At 42.9% G+C, this 15,194-nt stretch overlaps 1 protein-coding gene across 1 annotated transcript; it reads left to right on the top strand.

Moving 5' to 3' along the window:
• Nucleotides 1–13,039: 13,039 nt before the first annotated feature.
• LOC106817058 (carbohydrate sulfotransferase 12-like) lies at nt 13,040–14,112 on the top strand. The gene has a single exon (XM_014821705.1). The coding sequence runs from the start codon at nt 13,050–13,052 to the stop codon at nt 13,941–13,943; it is 894 nt and encodes a 297-aa protein (XP_014677191.1). The 5' UTR covers nt 13,040–13,049; the 3' UTR covers nt 13,944–14,112.
• The last annotated feature ends 1,082 nt before the right edge of the window (nt 14,113–15,194 follow it).

Raw genomic sequence — 15,194 nt, 5'->3', positions numbered from 1 at the left:
TACATAGGTAGCGCTTATCATACGATTACAATTATAAAATCAGATAATTATTATTCGCCTTTATTACTATTTATAGAATAAACGATCATTTAACTATAACTAATGCCAAAACTTTATTATCTATTATTTATTATTATTAATTATTAACTTCTTTATTATTATTACGGTGATGGCACACTCACTGTGCTGTGATTGTGTGCGTGTGTGTGTGTGTGTGTGTGGTGTTGCGGCCCAGTCATGGCCTGGCGCTGTTGTCGTGTGTTGTTTACGTTTCTCTGCGCTAACTCTTCGGTTGCATACCTGTATTGATTTCAAATCTTTCATGTTCAACCTCCTTTGTTCGTTTTTGGTGTGATCCGCTCTACCTGTCAAATATTATATAGACTTATCAGCTTACTGTCAGATTCGTTGACACTTGTTTCACATGCTCACAAGCAGTTGATACGGGTAGTGAGAAATTCGCGGTGGTGTTTTTCTATCTGAGTTTATTATTGGACCTAGTTGCGTAGATTATTCAAAATCATAAAATTCATTATATTATATCATTTCATATTGTTCCTTAATTATATATTACTTTTATCTCGATGTTTGCTGTTTACGGTTTATTTTACTTGTTTCTTTCGTAATTACGCCCGACATCTGTTATTGGCATCATATAACCAATACGGCTGATTAGCCGAGTTGTCAGGCGAATGGCTCATCCAGTAATGCATTATTGCCCGCACCAATTCACATGATGACTCGATTAATCAAGTCCTAAGCAGGCAGACGTACGTGCAGCTCTTGCATCGCATTTATGGAATGAATTTATCCCGCAATAAATGCTCCAAAAGTTGGAGCGGAAATATGGCAATAAATTAACATCCAGTCAACGTGAACTCACGACGAACTCGCTTCTTTCATACCCGCACACATCACTGGTTTACTTCTCGCTGACACTATAGACAACATAAATTAATATTTAGCGCAGTCGACGAGGACGACTGCACTTGCCACTTGCCGGCAGTGTGCCTCCCTCCCACGGTTAGTATAGTTCGAGTGGTGTTCAGTAGGGGCCGACGGATGCACAGTGCCGTCGCCGACAGCTTCGTCAGGTTTGAAGAGAATTAGGCTGACACGGTTTGTTGACTGCAGCCGTCGCTTCCGGCACCCGGTAGAATATGACGCATCGTCATCGCTGGCGTTGACGCCTTCCTAATGCATATTGTCCCTGTTCTTCTTCCCCTGCTCTCTTGTGAATGCGCCAACGCTGCTAGAAGCTATCACCGCCAGTTACCAGAAATAGGGGCATGTTTATACCGCTTCAAGTGTTGAATATAGCTGCATGTATCGTAATTGTAACAATGTATATATATTCCAATACATAATTCCCAGTTCCATTTGGCTGCTTTAACCGTTATCACTATTACCTTCTCATATACTTATACTTATTACTATATACTATAGATATATATACTGATAGCATATACCTATATATATCCATCCATTCTTTATCTATCTATCTATCTATCTATCCTCATCTATCTATCTATCTACTCGTAATATATCTATCTATCATCTATCTATCTATCTATCTATCTATCTATCTATATATTCTATCTATCTATCTTTCTATCATGATCTATCTATCTATCTATCTATCTATCCGTGTATCTATCTATCTTATCTATCGATCATGGCTCTATCATCATCTTATCTATCTCTCTTATTATCTCTTCTATTATGAATCTATTCTCTTTATCTATAAAATCTATCTAATCTATCTATCTATCTATCTATGCTATTTATCTCTGCACCCGTCCTGACCTTTTCTAGAGTGCCTCCATATTTGATTTGCATTAGAACAGATAACAAACGAAATACTTTCACAAATATGTATTAGAAATAGCAGCCGTGCAACGGATAGTCGGGCGTGTCCTACACCACCAACTTGGGCACGTACTCATTCACAAAGAGATAGACTATTGATCTAATTGATTGAGTGTTATTCTATTGGCATTAGATTGTTACGATAGTCAATTGCTCTCTTGTTACGCACATGGCCAATACCTGGCTTCGTCCCTATACATGTGTGTTCTGCGGTGCGGTGCAATGATGAAGTCTGTGATTAGGTTTGCATAGAAAACGAATTGACGTAACTGTTGCCGGCAGTAGTCCTCGCGGCATGAACGGACTGGACGAAGCTCTTGCAAGATGCTGTGTAGTCCACATATCACACTACATCGTCGCAGCAATATAATCGCATTACATAACTAATTCCACACATAGTACTCCCGATTATGATATTGTCACAATGTGACATGTACTATAGAATAATAATTAAATCACCAATAATGTAAGATACAATTCCACAATATAATTACCAAGGTATAATTTAGCACGCAGCACCGCGTCTTACATGCACACACCACGAGCGGCGCCTACGCAGCTTACGCCACGCCGTTCCGTTATAGATATAGATCAAATGCGGGTATTAGCATGTTAGTAGAGTATAGTATTAGATGTAGATGTACGTATGTAGATGTAGATGTAGCATGTAGATGTTAGATGTACTGGAGATCGCTGCTTAGACTGTTTAGTATGTAGATGTAGATCTGTGCATTGTAGATGCTAGATGTAGATTGTAGATGCCTAGATGTAGCATGTAGATGTAAGATGTAGAGTAGACTGTAGATGTAGAGTAGCCATGCTCAGTGTAGATGTACGATTACAGCAGTAATATCATAGTATATGTTAGATATAGATATTATCATAGCTAAGATAGTATAGATAGATAAGATAGATTAGATAGATAGTTATAGATAGATTAGGATAGCCATAGATAAATAGATAGGATAGATAGATAGATAGATAGATCGATAGATTCGTAGCATAGATGCTAGTTAGATAGACGTAGAAGCAGTAAATAAATAGATAGATATTAGATTAGATTAGCATATATAGATTAGACTAGAATAGATATGCTAGATAGATAGCTAGATAGATAGATAGATTGATTAGATAGCATACAGATAGATTAGATGAGGATAGATAAGATAGGATGACTGAGCGGTTGCGTCGGTTTATGGCATTACGCTTTGTCGTTAAAACTATGAAGCGTTTCACCCACTACAGGTGTTTGAATATGAGTAAACTGCAGTAATTACGGATGTAAACTGTTCATTCAACTATGTGCTATTGTATACGCTGTATATCCAAAATAGATATAAATGATAATATTTAAAAAGTATAAATAGATATAATATATAGTATATAGTATATAGTATATATATTATAATAATAGTATAGTATTATAGTTATATACATAGTATAAAAGATAATTTGATCGATGTCAGTCGTTATAACTATGCTCTGCTCATCTAGGCTTGAGCACTAGACAACATTTTACTGACCTTGTACTAGTCACTACTAACAACCTTTACTGACCTCGCCCGCGGTCCGTAAGGTCCTTGAAAGATGGAGTTACGACCCCGATGACGCTACGGTCGAGCGATACTGCAGGTAAGCCTCTAATCGCCCGTGTCCTTACCACTCCTGGTCCTTACCCACGCCTGTAACAACTGTATATTACCGCCTTGCCGTCTCTCTCTCTCTCTCTCTCCATCTCTCTCTCTCTTCTCTCGGCTCTCTCGTCTCTCTCTTTCCTCTCTCTCTCTCTCTCTCTCCTTTTTCGTCGTTGTGGCGCGTCTCTTCTTTCCTCTCGCTCTGTTTCTGCTAGCACCCCGCCTCTCTCTTCCTCTCTCTCTCTACTCTCTCTCTCTCTCTCTCTTCTCTTCTTTCTTCTCCCTCTCTCTCTCTCTCTTTCTCTCTCTCTCTCTCTTCCTCTCGTGTGCGCTCTCTGAACCTCTCTCTTTCTTTCTCTAGCACGCGCTCTCTCTTCCTCTCGCTCTCTTCCTCTCGCTCACTCTCTCTCTTTATTTTCTCTTCCTCTCTCTCTTCTATCGCTCTTCTCTCTCTCTCTCTCTCTCTCTCTCTCTCTCTCTTCTCTCTCTCGCTCTCACTTTCTTTGCCTCTCTCTTCCTTTTTTTCTTTCTCTCTCTCTCTCTCTCTCTCTCTTTTGCGCGCGGTCTCTCTCTCTATCTATCTATCTATCTATCTATCTATCTATCTATCTATCTATCTATCTATCTATCTATCTATCTATCTATCTATCTATCTATCTATCTATCTATCTATCTATCTATCAATCTATCTCTCTCTATATATATATATCGCACTCACACACGCTGAGTAATAATGTTATACCTGGGTGTCAGGTTCCTTCTTCCTGTGCCTGCCATACACAGCGTGCTTATGTCGGTTCTGTAGAGCGTCCAATGTCTTTGTAATCCTCAGTACTGGCTGCGGCGTCATCAGAGACAAGGTGCTAATTGAAGATTTATTAATTCAAGCTCGTCAATGTTCGTTGAGCACTATGTTTACTTCCGATCTTGTTAATCAACTTTAAAAAGCACTTCAATTCAAAAAAATATTCTTTATATGCAGGGTTGTTTTTAACGAATGACGCTCGAATGATGTTGATTCATGAATTTTAGCCGTGTCATGTTCACCTACCGAGTTCCTGATCACACTTTCACCTGTGGAATATTCTTCTGATGAGTCACACCGTATCATTCACTGCAGCACATTATATTACAAGACGCATCATTGATTGTTTTTACTAAATGCATGGTTCGGTTGTCGCCGTAACTGTTGGCTATGCTAACATGAAACAGCCCCGTGCCATCGGAGGCTATGAATAAAAAACGAGCAATTATACCTCCCACGTGACGAATCAATTTTCTGCTTGTCCAACATAAACATTGCCGAGGTTCTTTGAACTCGATGTACTGGCAAGAATATTCTGATACGTAATGAATAGCTCGTGTCATGCGAGTGTGTGCGTGTGCGCGTGCTTGCATGTGTGCGTGATTTCTAACTAGTCCTTCAACTTTCCTAACTAGTGCATGAGTTCCATTGTCACCGTCTTGTACGAGTTGAATAATCTGGGTGGTCGGGTGAGAGATGGGAGGGAAACAGATAAAGGAAGCAAGAAGACGAAGCCGAAGGCGGAGAAGAAGAAAAAAAAGAGAGAGCGCGGACGGGTGAAAATGTGAGATAAAAGGAGAAAGCGAGAATAAGAGAAGAGTTACATAACTTCGCGACTTGAGCAAAAACCGCCAGAAAAACAAATGTATTTGATCCATGATTGTCGCAATGAGTGCCATGCATCAAATAATCATTTGGTAATAATCATGCGTAACGTTACAACGCTAAGACGCTACACGAGATAACGCTCCGGGGATCTTAGCGAAAAATAGCAACAGTCTCTTCCTCATCACTCTTCATCATCATACAATGCATGATCCGCTCCGCCCCCATGCCCTGGCTTCCTACACGGTGTATTTTCGAATATCCAAAAAACGCGACTAGCTTAGATAAATCTTTTCCCGGCGGGCAAAATCGTTCTTATCAATGTGATCTGGCTCGTATATCTAACATCGGCATTGACGTTTGGCACAGACCGTGTTTCTCGGGGCGCCGCGGTTCGTCTCGCTCTAGTGAGCGTCAGCTATTGCTACCGCTTCTACCGCGCGCATTTTCCGCATTCACACGGAAGAACCGGAAAGACGTGAGTTCGAGTAATTTGGCTGCATCCGCCCACCGGACCGCTTAAATTGACTGCGTCACGAATTTTCTATGGTGTATATTTGTAAAGAATTGATTGCAATTTTTTTTTAAAATTAAAATAAAGTATTACCGGGACTAAATGTATCTTCAAATTCTTACCTGATAAGATTGTTTCTCAACTAGTTAAAAAAAATTAAAAACCTGAGCGATTTGTTATTATGATCATGACATTAAATGCTTGCTATGGGCTATGTATGAGTCACGAGTGTTTGTTCACATTAAACGAAATTACAAAATAGGAATTATAATGCATCAATTTAACCATAAAAAGTGAACAGAATCACTTACATTTTGTGAAAAAGTGGACATATTTTTCTTACGTTTTACGGCGACGTAATCACTTTAACGAACGCACCTGTGATTAATCCCAGGTGAAGATCCCCTCCCCCTTCTACAGAAGAACACGAGATGAGTGAGACGGGGGACGGGGGGAGGGAGGGACAAGGGAGGACGGGTGACGAAAGGGAGACGGCGACGAACGATGAACAGAGAACAAATAGGAGACGACGGACGGGGCGGGCGACGAAGTGGGATGGCCCGGACTGAGACGGGCGGCGGAACACGAACGGGGTACGGGGGTACAAAGGGAAAATCGGAGACGGAGAGGCGAAAAAAGGTCCGAAAGGAGAAGGGGACAGGGGACGGGTGAGAAGAAGGGAGGGGGAGGAAAAGGTGGCAGGGGCGGGACGGGCCGTTGGAAGAACTGCCTGTGAAGTAACGGCAGTGCATAAATTCTAGCGACTTTTTGTCGTACGCAGGTATCGCCACGAGACCAACCACGAGATGAGCGGTACGTATCAGCTGCCGTGTGTCTGCGCCTCTGTGTGTACGGACACGCGTGTACGGAAGCACGCGGACGTGTGTGTGAGAAAGAGAGAGAGAGAGAGAGAGAGGGAAAGAGACAGAAAGAGAGAGCGGGAGAAAGAGAGAGAGAGAGAGAGAGAGAGACAGAAAGAGAGAGCGGGAGAGAGAGAGACAGAAAGAGAGCGTGCGCGCTAGAGAGAGAGAGAGAGAGAGAGAGAGAGAGAGACAGTCATAATTTTTGCAAAATATTATTCTTGTCGGGAGATATTGCGTATGCGCGAGCACCGTTTCAGGCGTGCAGTATGGAGCTTTGCACCCTATAGGCTAGGGCGCTCTCCTGATTATAAACACAGGTTTACTGATAATAATTTATTTCAGAAATCTATGCTGAGATACACCCTAACCATATTAAATGTATATTCATCGCAAAATGTAACTCCTCTGGTGAGATATTGCGCATGCGCTAGCACACTAACGTAGCCAGATTGTGTACTGACAGGTATATGCAGCCGGCACCTTACATGCAAGGTCTTCTTCCTACTTCTTAAGTGACGTCTACTGAAGGAATGTTTTCATATAAATCTACGCTATGATAACTCCTCTTCATTTTAAATTCATAATTTTTGCAAAATATTATTCTTGTCGGGAGATATTGCGCATGCGCGAGCACCGCTTCAGGCCTGCAGAATGGACTTAGGAAAATTGCATAATATAGCTTACTGAGGGTGAGAGGGTGAGAGACTGAGAAAAGGCGGCAGGGAAGAGAGCTGAGGGGCGATACAAGAAGAAGGAGGCTGAGCGAGGGACAAGGGAGGCAAGGGCAAAGGATGAAGTAGGAGTTTTGCACCTTCAGGCTAGGGCGCTCTCCTAATTATTCTCTTTCTCCGCCCTTTCTGTCTATCTCGCTGTCTTTAATCCTTTTCCGTCTGTGTATTTATTTCTTGTTCTCTCATCTTCCTTCTCATTCTTTCCTCGTGCACGTATTTGTGTCTGCGTACTGACCCTAGTTCTGACGGATTCATGTCCATTTTCAGGTAGGGTGCGGCGGTGGCGTAGTCCCAGAAAACAAATCCACCATAGGTATGGACAAGCTCGGACACACGATCCGTGTCCGTCAGTATGCCAGTGACGTTGCTGGCAGCCGACATGCTAACTATGATCGTCACCGCTTCTTCCCGCCATTTCTACGCAGAAGAAACAAGTGATCAACGCACGTAAAACGGACATAATTAGCTGCATTCATAACGATTACCATTATAAATAATAATATTTCCTTTATTACCTCCGCCAGGGGCTTGGCGGAGGTTATGTTTTCACCGGCGTGTGTTTGAGCGTTGGTTTGTGGGTTTGTGGGTTTGTGTACGCTCGCTGATTGGCTGATTGGCCCGCCACCGCCGCCGTCGCCGCGCCGGAACCGCCTGTATCATACTGGTTAAGCCTAACTGAAAAAGTCATGGACGGATTGTCATAAAATTTTCAGGATACGTCAGAAATGGGCTAACTTAGAATTGATGAGATTTTGGTGGTGATCCGGATCCAATTAATTAATCTAACGCAGACACAGACATGACTGTTTACCTGAGGCAACATCTTCCATCCGTGCGTCGCTACCATGTCGACGGCCTCCAATATGAAGTTTATGTACTTGTCCGGAAAGAAGTAGGGTAGGTTCAACCTCGCAAAACCTGGTCTAGGAAATAGTAGGAAAGGGAAAGTAAAATCATTACAATATATGACACGTGAATAAATGTGAATATATGAAAATGATTAAGAGGGAATTATAGCGGTCAATAGCCAACGTTCATGTTAATAAGATTTTATCTGTTAAATAAGGGATTGATGTGGTTTAATTTCTCATAATGAAACGATGATGAATTAATGCGTCTTTATTAATTTGGTGCACGCTGTGATGTTACTAAAAATTATAGAAAACATCTTAAATTCAATACTTAATCGATTCGACGCGGTCGGGATGCGTGAACTCCTTCTGATCTGCCTCTCTAGAAATATAGATATGACATATTTGACATATATGTGATACTTGACATGTATACTAACTGTAAATATTAGCATATACACCCACACATGCACGCACGCACATATAACTCTATACGCGCACGCACACACAAGAATGCTACAATCATATCAGAAAATGTTGGTATTTCTCACATTTCTTTAGCGTAGTCGCCATTGATATAACGCAGGATCATGTCGACTGCAATATGCTCTTCTATGCCAAGAAGATCCTGCAAACGATTTTTTAAATAATAGATATATTACACGTGTATGTAAGCATACATAGACACACACGCACACGCACACGCACACATACACGCATGCGCATACTCACGCACGCACACACGCACGCACACATACACATACACATGCATACGCACACGCACACATACACATGCACGCGCACACGCGCACACGCGCACACACACGCACACGTACAAACACACGTACACACACGCACACACATGTATAATTTATCAGATCAGTTATTAGGCACACCTCATCAATAGAGGATAGGATAAGTATAGTAATATTGTAGAGGGTTTGCCTATAGGCTAACGCACGTAATAAAACACGAGTTACCATTGCGTACGGACCGGCGCATGCGCAACCGCCTCTGACTTGTAGAGAGAGAGAGAGAGAGAGAGAGAGAGAGAGAGAGAGAGAGAGAGAGAGTGAATACGTGTGAACGCTCGCGGACTGCGCTGCCAGAATCAACACGAACGCTGCGTGGCGGCAGCGTCCCAAACCTCGCTCTCAGCATCCTCCCGGCTGACATCGCGTGTTGCGCATCCTCCGTGCAGGCAGTGCAGCGCTAACACCGTCGCCTTACCACTCATCTCTAACTATCGCGCGTTTATCGTGAGGACGACGTCAATACTAACGAGCTGTGGAGTCAGGGAAGCTGTGTGAGGCTCGGTGTGGATTCCCGTGAATCGACCAGCAACTTTGAGTGAGTATCGCATGCATGCGCTCTAAGCTTACACAGCGTGTACATGCGGCCAAGGCAACAGCTTATGTTCTCGTTACTATACGCGACTGTTGCTATCATTAACGGTACAACCTTAACGCCGAGTAATGAATAGTTATATTGAATGTTCATTTGATGGATGTCATGTGTCGCCGTGGTCGTTATGCAAATAGCGTCGCTGTAACAGAGAGAATACATAGAGCACAGTCGTTAATAATATAATAATATAAATAATTTAATAATAACAATGCTTTCCGTCATGCCGCGTTGCTAGTACTAGTAGAAATAATTCATAATGGCGGTCGTAAATTTTTAATATGAATAATATGAATTAGTTAGTACTAGTTTAATCGGTGGCTGTTGGGTCACACATAGGTTACAATAAAAACATCAATCGTAGCGTGACAGATCGATCGTGTGCGTGCGTGTGCGTGCGTGTGTGTGTCAAATGTGTGTGTCAATCAATACCAACACAATGTTTGTCACTGTTCCGAAACTGTCTTTTACCGGCGTTAGGCCTGTACCTAGTATTCTAAAAGTGTCATAATATAGTCTATAGATGATACGTTATAGTTACTATGATGCAGTTAGTATGTAAATATTCAGGCTGTTCTGCTAGAATCTATGACAAATACGACATACGCATATACGGTCTCCTATGACACTATTTGCCATATGAAGATTCTTCCTATGACAAATATTGTTGTATGGGTTGTGCGCATCATAGGAGTTTAGGAGCGCTAAATATTATGAACGCAAGCAGTGAATTTCAGCTGTAACGCGGAACAGAGTTGACTCGCCAATATTTGTCATAGGAAGAATCATACTATGACAAATATTGTCATATAGGAGAGCGTATATGCATATGTCGTATTTGTCATAGATGCTAACAAAACATGTTGAAATATTATGACAGTCCTGGTAATATCGCCTATAATGTTACGTCAAAGGAGTGACCCTTTACATAAAAACCAGGCTCGTATTGTAAATTAGCTAGATTAACTAGCATCTCACCAGTTGTAAATCACTTTTATATCGTCATCTCATATATATATGCATATTTCTCTTTCTTTCTTTCTCGTTTACTTCTTCTCTTTCTCTCTCGCTCCATGTTTTTGTTTCTTAATCTTTTTTCCTTGTCTCTCTCTCTCGTTTACCTCATTCGCCCACTTAAAGAAGTAAATAAAAAAACAAAAAGGATGATTGGGGAAGGGTGTTGCAATATCCCTAGTTTCTCTCTCGCTCCATCTTTTTGTTTATTATTATTATTTTTTAATTTACCTCAAAGGAAACCTTTCTCGTTTACATCATTACTTAAAGAAGTAAATAAAAACACGAAAAGAATGATTGGGGGAGGTTGTTGTAATATCGGTGGTCCCGCCGCACAGGCTGCGTGTATTGCGCTTTTATAATGGCGGCACTTAGAAGAAATGTATTCGTACATGCTTCTAGAGAAATTATTGACTTATCCCGTAAGTTTCCCAGAATTTTTTTTTTTATCAAAGTTGGAGCGTACACCTTTTACGTTCAACGTGAGATTTACCACATTTTCTGGTAGTTGCACGTTCTAGATTTTAACTTCGTGATAAACAAATGACCTAATTCTACCTCATCTATTAATTGGTAATTATTAATTTAATAATTAATACCATTCTCTCCGTTAGTCTGTCATTATGGTAACGTCACAGTTAAGTAAACGGGAAGCAAACCACATATCTGTGAATATACTACGGCAGAAATCTCTACTTGAGAAGCTGTGTTGATCTCCTGCACTACACAGCACATCATTGCATTCGCATGACAGCATCCTTAGAGCGGAAATGCGGGAGACTTACGTAAACCTCACCACACGCACGCACGTGTACGTGCACACGCACGCACGCGTACGTGCCCACACACAGACGCACGCACGCACGCACGTGTACGTGCACACGCACGCACACACTCATGCACGCATGTGTACGTGCACACGCACGCATGCACGCACGCACGAACGTGTACCTGCACACGCGCGCACACACGCACGCACGCACGTGTACGTGCACAATCTCAGAATCTACAGAAAAGTAGAGTTTTCTGCTGTTCAGTGGGCGCCGACATTTTAAATCACATGCCCTATTCCTGCGCTTTCATTGGTCGGAAAATATTTGTGGCTGAGCTGATAGCTTGCGGAGCCCGCACACGCTGAGTTTCTGGCCTCGCGTGGCCACAAATATCAAACACGATAGATATCGGTCTCACAGCCACGCGGGGCCAAAAATCGTACAGAATCTGCGCGCACACGCTGAGCTATCTGCTGAGCTAACTTGAGGTCGTTGGCTCAGCAGATAGTTCACCGCGTGGGGCGGGCTTTAGTGTAGTGAAGCGGAACATGCCGCCTGTATCATACAGGTTATGTATATAGCTGCAATCATATCAACGTTGTCCTCTGCACAGCTGCTGCTATGGGCGGATCAAAGCGCTGCGTATCGGTAGCTTTGGCAAGTACCACCATGCTCGCGTTTCTACTCTACGGTACGTATAGCGATGTCTAACTTCGTACAGGTGCGTGTTGCTAACCGGCGGCAGGGGTAAGGAAGGATCAACGCATGCTAGCTATATACAGGCACACGGTGCCTTCGCAAGAAAGCCGGAGAGATCTCATTGTAGTAGTCCGTAGGGTTTGCGCTTATTAATGAGAATTGATTCCGATTGTTGTGTGTTGGTGTGCCGTTGTGTGTGGGTCCTGTTGTTGCGTAGGTGTGTGTGTGTCTGCTGTGTGTGTGTGTGTCTGTGTGTGTGTAGTTGTGATGTGTGTGTGTGATGTGTCGATGTGTTGGGTGTGGGTTGTATGCGCCCTGTGTGTGTGTGTTGTGTCGTGCGTGGGTGTGTTGTGGTGTGTGTGTTGTGGTTGTGTGTGCTGTGTGTAGTGTGTGTTGTGTGTGGCTGTGTTGTGTGCTGTGTGTGCTGTGTGTATGCTGTGTTCTGTGTGTGCGTGTGTGGTGGGTGTGTGTGTGTGGCTGTGCCTGTGTGTGCGCGTGTGTGTGTCCGTCGTGGGGTGAGTGGTGTGCGTGCTGTGTGCTGCTGCGTGTTGTTGCCGTGCGGCGTGTGTGCGTCGCCTCCCCAGCCCGCCCGCGTCGACCACTGTGTGGCTGTGGTCGTCGTTGTGAATCGTGTGATAGTGAAGTGTGTGCCGGGGGACGCGCTGCTGTGCAGATAGATGCGCTGTTGTGCGTGGTGGTCGCGTGCGTGCGCGTATGTTGTGTGGAGGGAGGCGGATGGGTAGGTAATAATTGTACTCTAAGCAAAAACATTTAAAAAATTTACTGACCAACGGGTTTTTAGCAGATGGAGCGTAAATTAGTGAAAAGTCTAGACTGCCGAAGCGATTCTACATAGGATCGTATAGGTTTAACGTTCTCATAACATTATGAAGTTCACAGCGTCGACCTGACAGATTGATACTAAGTCCGCGTGATTCCATAAGAATGGGAAAATTTAGTATCGTCTTCTTTGCTATAGTGTTGATTGTTGCGGTGACATCATGTGATGTCATGCCCACACTGCGGCAGTACGGTTGCCTGGACATTATGTTGGTGACATTCATGTGATGTCATCCCCACCTGCGGAAGTACCTCGCCTGGACACTTATAAGGACAGGTTGGCATGGATCAGTCATCAGTGTGAAAAGCTAGGGCATACTGCAGTAGCAAAATCGTTAGAATTTAAGCCGGGGCTCAATGTGTACTCGACTCCCAGACACAAACTCGTGTATTGTGCTATACCGAAAATCGCCTCCACCACCTGGAAATTCGCGCTCATCGCTTTAGAAATGGCGCCACCTGGTAGCAAAGCCGACATGCAGCAGTTCAATGTACTCCCGAAAGGTTATCCGCATATGGATATCAATGTCGGGCAGTATATTCAGCGCCTAAGCACCATCAAGAACTCGCGTCGGAAGGCAGCCATCCTTAGCAACGCCGACACCAAGTTCATGTTCGTGAGACATCCGTTCATTCGCCTCCTGTCGGCATATCGTGATAAGATTGCCGACGACGCTGACGACAAAGGGTTCCGGAAGTCGTATCTGAGTAGGATCCCGAAACACGTCGGCTGGCAGCACGCCGGCGGGAAGATTAGTACGTCGGTGAGCTTCGTACAGTTCCTCAACAATGTTCTCGGAACACCTACAGAACGATTGGACATCCACTGGGCACGCATGGTTGACGTGTGCGACCCGTGCGTCATCAACTACGACTTTGTCGGCAAACACGAAAGCATGCACGACGACAGCGCCGAACTGCTGCGGCGGATGGGACTGGCGGAATCCATCGACTTTCCCATGAGGAACGCGACATACAAGACGACGAGCAGTGATGACGTCACGCTCATGCGGACTTACTACAAGAAAGTGCCGCTAGATCTCGCTCGACAACTGCACGCTAAATATGAAGCGGATTTTCTACTTTTCAATTACACGTTTCCCGACGAATTGTTCGCCTAGTGCTGCATTTCATAGCACGCATAAACATATGCAAGACGTGATTTGTATATCCGTATTTTCCATGTCCATAAGTACTGTTATAAAATTATTGCGTGTTAGCGAGGGACACATTAAGGTTTGTGTACCGAGGTAATCAATGTTGCCCGCACTGAAGTTCGAGGATAACATTGATTGTCGAGATCTACAGACGCTCTGCTGTCGGAGAAACCATGCAATAACTATGTTGTTATAAATAACACCGATGGTGGATTGTGTAGATGCATGGAAACAGCAAACAGATTGAATAATTTATTAAGTTGCTTGGAAATGGCCATATGCTTGCAATAATATTTTATATACAGCAACAGCAAAACAAGTTAATAATATAGCAACATTTTGAATATAATATAGGTAGAGGTGAACACTAATTATATATATATATATATATATATATATATATATAAGTATTTGACATATGTTACTACAAGCTATAGACCTGACAACGAGACGGTCGATATGTATCCCAAATCTAGCAGTGTGAGTTTACGATTGCTGACGATGATTCAGCGCAGTTATTCAAATGGATTTAACTAAAAAAACTATATGGAATGAAGATGCTCGTAATCTCGTATATGTAATGACATCTACTGTTTTTTAACACAATTTGAAAATATACGCGATATCTCATTGGAATAAAGTCCCCATAGCAACGTATCTTCTATATCATTCTGTTATCTTCCGTCAATAAACAACACAGACCTGACTACCATTTATTTGGAATACGGACTCTCATATATAGTATCCTATCTAGCAGAACATTACTCATATCTATCAAACATGAACCTAACCATCATCCGAGTATTATGTCCCTGATACTGTTACATTTTATTACATCTGCGAAAAACAATTCCATGTCTTTCAACGCATCATCGAGCGCACGTTGACTCGAGTCCGTACCTTATCATGCGCTCATCAAAGACGATATGACATCTAATCATAGCTGTCTTTTAGTTGTAGATACATCACTATTGCACCTATTACTATATGCATGACTATGGTGAAGCCGTAAGCGAAATTCGTGATTAATTCTCGCATCCCGGATTGAATTTTCAGGACGAGAAAAAATTCCGAGTCTTTACATGTGAGATCGCGTATCATAGAAATAGACACCGATCAGCAACAGCTTTCGTACATCGATGAGAACGCTCGTTAATTTAGAAGGTTCCCGCATTTGCCTCTGAAGAACGAATGTCTGTATACATATGTGCATGC

Source organism: Priapulus caudatus, unplaced genomic scaffold (genome assembly GCF_000485595.1).
Source record: "Priapulus caudatus unplaced genomic scaffold, Priapulus_caudatus-5.0.1 Scaffold1580, whole genome shotgun sequence".
NCBI lineage: Eukaryota > Metazoa > Priapulida > Priapulimorpha > Priapulimorphida > Priapulidae > Priapulus > Priapulus caudatus.
The sequence above is the reverse complement of the archived record's forward strand: the minus strand, read 5'-3'. Positions and strand labels throughout refer to the sequence as shown.